The following is a 10,772-nucleotide window of genomic DNA, read 5'->3' as shown; positions in this document are numbered from 1 at the left end:
TTTGAAATTTAGGTCAAAAGTATAATGACAATTGAAGACCCACTTTTACAAGAATTTGTGAACCTAATAAAATAGGTGTTTCACATGTTTTAAATATATTTTGACTTTGGTAGTATTAAGTAGAGACGAAAATGAACGAGAAATTACACATTCATCGCGATTTATTTTGAAGTGAAACGAATAGACATATTTGAAAATGCACATTTGGTTATCTGTTGTTCCCATGGTGATTGCACTTTTTTCAGAAAGCCTTCGATATATAAACTTTCTTTATATATTCTACATGTTATGCAATAATTAGGGTCGTAACTGTTTGTTACTCGGTATCTTATATAAGGTCTTAGTATTCACGGAAATATTCGCTGCTAATTATAAAAAATTGCAGGTGACCTTATTCTTTTTCGATTGAAGAATTTACTCGGCCTAGGGAAGCTCTTATTAGGAAAATTGCTAATTAAAACAAAAGCTAAAGTAAAAGAAAAAATAGCCCAAAATTAAGATTTTCAGCACCACTTTAGCTCTGGGAATATCGTTATGGCTAATCGAAAACTCCCAACAGGGGACGCTGGTTTATTTAATCTAGCGTCTGTTTGTTGTTAAACTACACAGTGCTCTGTCCGTATCGAATGTCGAAACCTGATTTTTAGTATAATAACCTCTCAGACTTTCCGTTGAGCCCACCAAGAGAGGCATTATATACAGATTTATATCGTTGGTTCAAATTGAAAGCAGGCTAAAGTAATAGTTTTTATACCACAGGATAATAAAGCTTTAATCTTTTGTAATCTTCTTATTCTGAAACGTTTATTACAAAATAAGGTCAAATTTAACAAGTAATATAAGTATTCGTTTTTGACGATATTAAAACTCACCGTTAAAGAACTCATCAATTAGTATATTCTTTTCTTGTATGTACGCCCTTAAAAATTCTAGAGGTGGAAAAAAAAAGATATAATGAATACTTCAATTAGTTTGAATTTACGTGTAAGTAATCCTAATAATAGCGTATGAGAAGGAAATGAAGAACTGACGTCATTTCTGAGCCACAAATAAAAAAATTGATTAAAAATAAGTAGGATTTTCCTTATATATATAGAATTTTTAAGTATTAACCCAAAAAACATCTGGAAAAATTAATTAATAAGATAATCTTGTTCTGATGAATGCCCCAGCTGCTTTGTTGTTGTTGTTTAATTTCGAACAAATTTGCTCCAAGGTTACCTGCGCTAGCTGTGCCTGACTTAGAAATTATAGATTAAAGGGAAGGAAGCTAGTGAACACGACCCGTCGCCAACTCTTGAGCTACTCTTTTCTAACGAATAGTTGGATTAACCGTCACATTATAATGCCCAGACGGCAAAGGGATTCGAACCCACTATTCGCAGATTGTGAGTTCAACGTCCTAACCACCAGGTACCTGCTTTTGAAAGCTTCTTTTATTATATTTTGTGGAGTGTGAATTTAAGTTTTTCATTGTTGTAACGATACGACAAATATTCTGATCTGGGGGCATAAACATTCGCCATCTTTGGTTAAACTAATCCGTGATTGAAAACACAGTGCTATTGTAAGGGTGGATAAACACCCTGAATTAATCGTTCGATCGAATATAAAAACTGTAATCTGAACTTTGGAAGCGTTTTTGAATATCTGCCTATTAAAGGCCCGATATGGCCAGCTGGTTAGGTCGCTTGACTTGCAACCTGAGGGTCGCGGGTTCGAATCCCCGTCCCATAAAGAATGCTCACCTTTTCAACCGTGGGGGCGTTATAATGTTACGGTCAATCCCATTAGTCGTTGGTAAAAGACCAAGCGTTGGCGGTTGGTGGTGATGACTAGCTGCCTTCCCTCTAGTCTTTAATAACCCTAAAATACAAACTCGTGGTTAACCTTTACAAAGTTAATTATATTTTATAATTACTGTCATTTCCCCAGAACACAGATAGTAAAATATTTTCCATATCTTCTAATTTAATCAACCTAAAAGAAGAATATGCGTAAAAATGATATTTGTTCAATAAAGGAAAACCGAAAAAAAACATCAATTGTTTTCATCGTTTTGTGACCAGGTGGTTTTATACGTCTTAATGATCTTAGGATTAGGTTCTGCTTCATAACTTAATGAGATTCTACAAACTTACAGTGATTTTGTAAACAACGTGTTAAGTTACAGTTGGGGATTTAGAATTATCTGTGATATTTGTACAAACAACTTGGCATTTTCTAATATAATATGATCGTGATTGTTTTGAATTTCGCGCAAAGCTAGTCGAGGGTTATCTGCGCTAGCCGTCTCTAATTTAGCAGTGCAACTTATTTTAATTAAGTTATATAATTTTTCAAATAAAAAATCAAAATTAATTTTTTTTCTCTCTGTGATTTTGATTCGGTGTTTTAAAAATGATTATTAAGTATTGCAAATTCCATTTTTTTCTTCTCTGATATTTTCACTTTGAAAGTTTGTTTATGAAATTTCACTAAATTTAAGACATTGTTACATTTATAAGCCAAATTTAGACACTACTTAGTTTAGAAGAAATTATTTGCGTTGTATTTGAGACGTCAGTATGAAAGTATAGTGGTTAAAATTACAACAAGTGGCAACAATTGGAGCACCATGACGTCGTGCAATTCACGCCTTAACGGTTTCTTCTTTATCAACGTAATTAAATACTGCCATTTTAAACATGGCTCATCCCGTTTTTTTTGTGTGCATGAAAATGAAGCAGTATTGAAGACGAAAGTCGACACAAAATGCAGGAATAAAACATTTATTTGTTCAACAAAACTATGCAATGAAACAAAACTGTCACTGAAACTAATGCACAACATACACAATACACGTGGCAACTCGAAAACTTAATAGCAAATAAGTGCCTTATTTATGTAACATCACAGGTCTCATACTTATTACAGATGTAAATCCTTGTGGTTACGAACATTTCTCTGTATTCTGAGCGTGAAGGAGTAAAACGTCCTCTATATGTTTGTTTTGACTTTTATCAAAAATATTTGCATAAAAGTACACAAAGAAATAATTTCATTTAATACCAATTATAAAGAAAATTATTTTTTTACAAATTTCTAAAATACTTTGATATTTTATATGCTTGTTTTTAAAGGTAACTTGAAATCTAGGAGTCGAATTTGGACATTTGGTTTATCAGCTATCCAATCTTTGGATCCTAAATATTATTTTGATGATCGTTTTATTTCGTCTAACTTAAGAAAGCGGTTAGCCATTATAGCTATATATAAAAGACTAACCAGGAGCAAGACATATTAACCTTCGCAGAAACTGGGAGAATATTCGAGATAAAGTATAATTTGATCAATTTCAATGTTGGTAAGTAAATAATACTCCTTTAACGTTTGTTATAAACATACACAGTCCCTGTATATTTCATTAAAAGATCAACATCAATTTGCTGGCCTTTAGAAGCTAACATCCCGTGGAAGTTTCCATTTTCTGATCTGATTTTGAAAGATCATAAAGTATTTAATTAATTAAACTCTTTTTTTTTGTTGTGTGTTCTAAATTGTTCTCACACGCAAAACAAAAGGGCTTTTATGTAGAAAAGAAATAAAAGTATTATTTAATCATAGTATTACAAATATCTGATATGAAATGTGACGTGATTGGCTTGAAGTTTCTGATTTATGGTTTTACTTGACGTTATAAGAAATTTTCATAAAATTATAAATAACATTACAACAATCTACACAGGAGCGTGGACAAGAAGTTTCAGAAGATTGCTTCTTCAGTTCCAGTTGTTTGTTTATACACAAAAACTTCTACAGATTTTGGCTAAGTTTTACAAGAAATTCGTTTCTCTATTATTTTCCAAATTTAACACCCATATCTTTCTACAAACAGATGTAAGAAATATGCGCACGTATGTGTATCATTCGGATATTCACACAAAGCTACTTAAGGGATGTCTTCGCTAGCCGTCTCCAATTTTGAATTGCTAGAATAGACGAGAGAAGGCAGCTAGTCAACAGCACCCACCGCCAACTCTTCTGTTATTCTTGTCTGTCTTATAATGTACGACGTTTTTTCTTTTTTTTCGTTTTTGTTTTCGGTAACTAGACGCGAACATGTATCCGTAGATCCACAGCCCAAAACGCTAGCCACTTGGACACGATTGGCCATCCCATAAAACGAAAGTAAACTTGGACAACATTTTTACTATATCTTGATATATTTACAACAAAAGCTGACTTTGGTTAGCAACTGTAAATCAACCAAATCTAAACAGAAAAAAAAGCAAACACACAGGTGAATACTGTAGTCATGCGGACCCTTGTTTGATACACATTCTTACTCTGATTAACAAGAAAACTGCAGAATTATTTTAAAGATATCATCGCCGTATAAACTAAAGTATATAAGTTTGAAATATTCAAGTGTAATAAAAAGTTAGAAGCTGAACTATGAGTAGTAGAAGAAGAAGAAGACTGATTTTTAACATTAATGCTACGCATAAGATGAAACTTATTTTAGCTTGAAATATTCAAGTGTAATAAAAAGTTAGAAGCTGAACTATGAGTAGTAGAAGAAGACTGATTTTTAACATTAATGCTACGCATAAGATGAAACTTATTTTAGATGATACTAAATTATACACGTTCTCGAACACACGCTATTAATATTGTTACAATGATACTGTTTTATGCACTTATGTAAAATGCTTATACTTATAAACATATACGTATACTTCAGGTAATTTCACACCAGTCTATATGTACCGGGTAATTCAGAAGTCCATTGCCAGGAAAATAATTCAGGTATGGATAACTGTATAAGAATAATTGTTGGTGATATGGAATGAGGTGCTGTGGACCTATCCTTTGATATGATCAATGATATCATTCAATGTTAGCTCCGAGGTCATGTCCTTCAAAACATTTACTAAAGTCAACTACAAAGGTCCAGATAATCACGAAAGAAACATTTTAAACGACAAACTGGCGAAATCGTTCCTCAACTACATCAACAGTTACAGGCATAAACGCAGATGAGGCCAAAATCCTAACAATATTACGAAATGAAGGGAAACAATTATTGGGAGATGCGTTCAAAGTGCTGCTCAAATGATACATATTTGAATATGGTGGTTTCATTGTCAGTATTGGTTGCTGTTCTCCATGTAAATGAGTCTGTAGTCCGCAGCCGCTGACGCACATTTCTCGTCATCTGATGTGAAGAATGACACTCACATAAGAACCATTCAGCATACAAGATAACAACAGTGGTGACACTCTACAAACAGTAAGACTGTGTTAAAATGTTCTTTAACTGATTACCTTACTGTTAATTAGATGATTTGGGAGCAGTTGCGGCATACTTTTTGTGTGCTTTCTTATGTAAGGAGCTTTTATTTCAATATTTTAAACCTTTTGAATCCTTTAAAAAGACCACAACCTGATTATTTAAATTATGATTTTGCAAGCAAACCTAGAATTATGTAATAATCTGTGTTATGATCTCGAATGACCTCAATGACATTGTCACGAAACCTCATTTCATATACTAACAGTTCTTTTCCTATACCTCTCTATGTATGAAATATTTACCTGTAAACGCACTTCTGAATTACTCTGTATAAATGTACGAATTATTTGTTTTAACATTAAGACGCTTGTACATCGTCATGGTTATCTTATATGTTTACTTGTAGTTTCTTAGACATCTACAGCTAATGAAGCTGATGTTTCTTACATTAACCAATCTGTTTAGATATGATTGACATTTTACAATAACAGTAGAATTCTACTAAATCATACATACAAATACAAACATAGTAAGGTAATAAAGAACCAAGTAATCTAATGTGAAGTTAAGATCTCCCGTTACGGAACACGTGTTTATTATAGAAACAGGTTTTGCACTTTCACGTGTCCTATTCAGCCTAACATTTGCTAGATTATTTTAAAATATAAACATTTTCTCTCCTCACTTAATTGCTTTGTCACGAAATATTGCAGGGAAAACTGAGTCACGTGTTATGTAGGGGAAGGAAGAAGCAACGGATATTACAAGTATATGTGAACAAATATGGAAGAATTAAACGTCAAAAATCACGTGCATATTATCTAGCTGACCACATACTTATTTAAGTACTTCTATATAATATTGAAGCAGTTCGTCATTACGAGACACCTTACTAAAGGAAACACATTTTCATATGGAAGCTTTAAAAAGTAGATGGATGTATTCTATATAACGTTCAATACTTTGTTTTGTTCGTTTAGTGTCTGTCTCTGAGGAAGGGCCCCCCACCGTGGCACAGCGGTATGTCTGCGTACTTACAACGCTAGAATCCGGGTTTCGATACCCGTGGTGGGCAGAGCACAGATGGCTCATTGTGTGGCTTTGTGCTTAATTACAAACAAACAAACTCTGAGGAAGGAAACATTGTTCAAAAATAGCGTAATAAAATAACTTGTTATTGTCTTTGAACATCACCAGACTATCCTTTCGTGAAAGATGTATATACATAAACTAGAACAGAGATATAAAATGTGAGATTCTAGCCTAAAAAAACGGGGAAATCTGTCCATAGCCAACAGAAAATGATAAAGAATGATAAAGATAGGAAATACACAAGTTTTTCTTTTTTAGGTTAGAATCTCATAAATGTCATCTCCATTTTGGTTTTCATTCTAGCTTCTATCATCGTAGAGAGTGCTGATTTGATCACCTGATGTAATTTATAGCATTATAACTGCTTACTAAGTGAATAGTAAGTACAAATACTCCTTGATCTTGATACTCTGCCTTACGACCTATGTTCTTATTTTTTTAAATGCGACACTTTAAATTTCAGTTATTCGTATTTATATAACACTTAATTAGATAACTGTTTCCTGTAGTCAGACTGGGTGTATTCCGTGGAGTGTTTTTTATGAATTACTGCAGACTTTATTTATACTCACACTTTCAATTTCAGTTATTCGTATTTATATAACACTTAATTAGATAACTGTTTCCTGTAGTCAGACTGGGTGTATTCTGTGGAGTTTTTTATGAATTACTGCAGACTTTATTTATACTCACACTTGAAATTTCAGTTATTCGTATTTATATAACACTTAATTAGATAACTGTTTCCTGTAGTCAGACTGGGTGTATTCTGTGGAGTGTTTTTTATGAATTACTGCAGACTTTATTTATACTCACACTTGAAATTTCTAGTGCTAAAAGAGTTATATTACTTATCATATACTCATTTTAAGCATGGGTACAAAGAATCTATAAATATGGTCATAAACCTAATATACAACCACTAGTAATATTGATAACTGGTCCAATAATGAAAGTTTAATTTTTGTTTAATATATTTTTTTTCTAAGTACTGCATGAGATTAAGTAGAGCTCCTGCCTACACCTAAGCCTGTTTAAAAGCATATTATTAAGGTCGAATTTTTCCTCAAAATTTGTTATTTCTTTTATTTTACTATTTAAGTAAGTAAGCTTGAAATGAACTTTGTATGTTAAGGCTAAATAAAAACTAGCTAAAAACACTATTAACCTCACTATTGACCTGAATTAAATCTCCCGCTTCGACACTGGTCTAACATAGAGAAATAGATAAACTTTATTTTTTGGAGCTTTAACTATTTAACAAATAATCTAAACATACATCCAAGACTGTGTATAACATTGTTTTGTTTGTTAAGCACAAAGCTACAATAATGGACTATTTGTGCTCTGCCCTCCGAAGGTATCGAAACTCGATGTTTAGCGTTATAAGTCCACAAACTCACCGCTGAGCCATCGCAGGGGTGGGGGCTGTATCATTCTTTAGTTACTTACGACTTAATATTATAACTTTACATTAACCACTGATAGTTGCAACTACATTTTTGGAAAGTGTTCGAAGACTGGGTAGAACTTAATTTTCATGGAACACAAACCGGGAGAAGCTTTAAAACACCCTACTGAACATTCTCTAAGCTATTATTATGCTTCTTCTTTCGTCGGCTGTTGAACCTAGTTAGCAGTTCAAAGTCTTGTTCTTCTGACCCATATGTTGGCTGAAGAAAAGGAGTGGTGGCGTTTTCTCTTCGACTTAGCGTCTGCGTAACGGTGTGCAAAGAAAGATTAATGTCCCCATTGTAAGCGTATGGATCTACGAAGCTGTTGCGTGCAGCCACTTGGTGTCGCTGTTTGTAGAGTTTCATAGCATGTTTATGTCGTCGGCAAAAACACAGCATAAACACATTCTTGAACCCTTCTCGGAATCTAAAGAAATAAAACAACATTAAATAAGTTCCATAAAAGAGGCAAACATATTAGGTGACGATATCGGAACACTCGAACCAAAGGTTGCGAGTCAAGCACCTAACATATTAGGTGACGATATCGGAACACTCGAACCAAAGATTGCGAGTCAAGCACCTAACATATTAGGTGACGATATCGGAACACTCGAACCAAAGATTGCGAGTCAAGCCCCTAACATATTAGGTGACGATATCGGAACACTCGAACCAAAGGTTGCGAGTCAAGCCCCTAACATATTAGGTGACGATATCCGAACTCTCGAACCAACGATTGCGAGTCAAGCACCTAACATATTAGGCGACAAAATCCGAACTCTCGAACCAAAGGCTGCTAGTCAAGCACCTTTTCCATATATATAAGACTACCTTAACAGTGAAAAGCTTAAGCATTGAAAGGAAAAGTTTCGTTGTTTCCATAGTTTCACCTTTCCATAATACATATAGACATTCTGACTGTAAATGTACAATGTTTATAATTGTCTAACCTACTAATAAATTATTCATGTTTTAAGATTTTTATCAGCCAGACGAGAGAAAGGTTAAAAAATCTGAACCGTTGTCACTAATTTTGATCGTTTGTAAAATAAAGTTGTATTTACAGCAATGTCAGTGTAAGTTTGAATGACTCTTAAGGAACGTTAATTAAGATGTTAAAACATTTTCATTGACCTGTAAAGTTAAACGTTTTAGTGTATAAACGTGACTCGAAATTTCAGCTTAATCATTGTTTTGTTAATATTTTCACTAAATCTGACGGTTGAGTAAGGAAGTTAAGGATTTGTTGTGTTATATATATTAGGTTCTAGCATTTCAAATTAATCATTGTTTTGTTAATATTTTCACTAAATCCATGACGGTTGAGTAAGGAAGTTAAGGATTTGTTGTGTTATATATTAGGTTCTGGCATTTCAACTTAATCATTGTTTTGTTAATATTTTCACTAAATCCATGACGGTTGAGTAAGGAAGTTAAGGATTTGTTGTGTTATATATATTAGTTTCTGGCATTTCAACTTAATCATTGTTTTGTTCATATTTTTTTAATGAGTCCAGACAAGAGCTACATCTTCATGGAAGTTGCGTCAGAGAATTAACTATGGGAGTGTTATAATGTGACGGTCACTCACACTTTTCAAGGTAAATAGTAGCCCGAAAGATGGTAGTGGGTAGTGTTGACTAGTTGCCTTCCCTCTCGTCTATCACTCTTAAATTAGGGAGGGCTAGCAAAGTTAGGTCTGAATAGTTCTACAAGAAATTCAACAACAACAACAACAAAAAAAAAAAAAATACCAATGCTGGTTTCTAACTGAGAGCGTTTTAGACTCGCTTACAGTAAAAAATGTTTCAACTAACTTTAAGACAACTTCAGTTTTAAGCTATACTAGACATTTTGATTTAAATTTGAAATTTTATTCTTATTAGTTATGAATCCACAACCGACCAAATACTGTTCTAGTAATGTAAATACCATGAAATATACCAATAACATTTTATTTGCTGTAAATCATTAAAGGTGGCGCTTTTCGCGAACTACCAGAGCTCATTCAATATCACGTTCCATTACTCCGAGTTAAAATATCTAAGATGCTAAAAAAATTAGCCTAGTTTCTTTATATTATTTTCTTATCTAAGATTTCTTCCATAACCACATCCTTAACTTTATCTTATCTAAGGTTTCTTTCCTGATCGCATACTTAACCTTACATTATCTACGGTTTCTTTCTTGACCACATCTTTAACCCTATATGATCTATGGCTTCTTCCATGACTTCATCTTTAATCTTATTTGAATTTAGCTTCTAAGCCTACTTCTTTAAACTTGTGAGATAGCACTTTGTTATTTTTTTTAGTTACAGTTTTGTTTATTGTTTTTGTATTTTTCTTCTGTCGTTTAATTCAGTTATATTTTCACTTGCCTTTAAAGCCCTAATTCGCCTTACTCCAAGTGTATATTAATTTTTAAAGGGGTCTTTGTTACATTAATAAGCCGACACGATTCTCCCTTTGCGGTGACGTATGTATACTAAGTTAATGTATGATTATGTAAGGTAAATGCTAAAATGGTAGCCATGTGATATGTAATCTCAAGGTCTGGCAAGGAAATAAAAAGCTTACGATATGTAAAATACATTAGTTGATTATTAAAATAAATATATTAGTGAAGATACTAGCTTAACCCAGCCACTGGGGGTGCAAGCCAGCACAACTCGGTGCCGGTCCAAAGCCCGGATAAATGGGGATGGTTGGCGTCAGGAAGGGCATCCGGCCGTAAAAATCCTGCCAAAACCAAAAATGACAGTTCATTTGAATGTAGCCTCGGAGTGACGAGGCTTGATAGGATTAGAAACGAGAGGATTCGAGGAACAACTAAAGTGGTGGAAATATCGAAGAAAGTTCAGGAGAGAAGATTACAGTGGTATGGGCACGTGATGAGGAGGGAAGATGATTATATAGGCAAGAGGGTTTTGATATGGAGGTGGA

At 33.5% G+C, this 10,772-nt stretch overlaps 1 protein-coding gene across 1 annotated transcript in view; it reads right to left on the bottom strand.

Moving 5' to 3' along the window:
- Positions 1-7,944: 7,944 nt before the first annotated feature.
- The window catches only part of LOC106462147 (tachykinin-like peptides receptor 99D), a 57,374-nt gene continuing 54,546 nt past the window's right edge, over positions 7,945-10,772 (bottom strand). Inside the window, exon 5 of the mRNA XM_013922041.2 lies at positions 7,945-8,251. Coding sequence (XP_013777495.1) covers positions 7,945-8,251 — 307 coding nt within the window. The remainder of the gene's footprint in view (positions 8,252-10,772) is intronic.

Source organism: Limulus polyphemus, unplaced genomic scaffold, assembly GCF_000517525.1.
Source record: "Limulus polyphemus unplaced genomic scaffold, Limulus_polyphemus-2.1.2 Scaffold1104, whole genome shotgun sequence".
NCBI classification, from domain to species: Eukaryota; Metazoa; Arthropoda; class Merostomata; order Xiphosura; family Limulidae; genus Limulus; species Limulus polyphemus.
The sequence above is the reverse complement of the archived record's forward strand: the minus strand, read 5'-3'. Positions and strand labels throughout refer to the sequence as shown.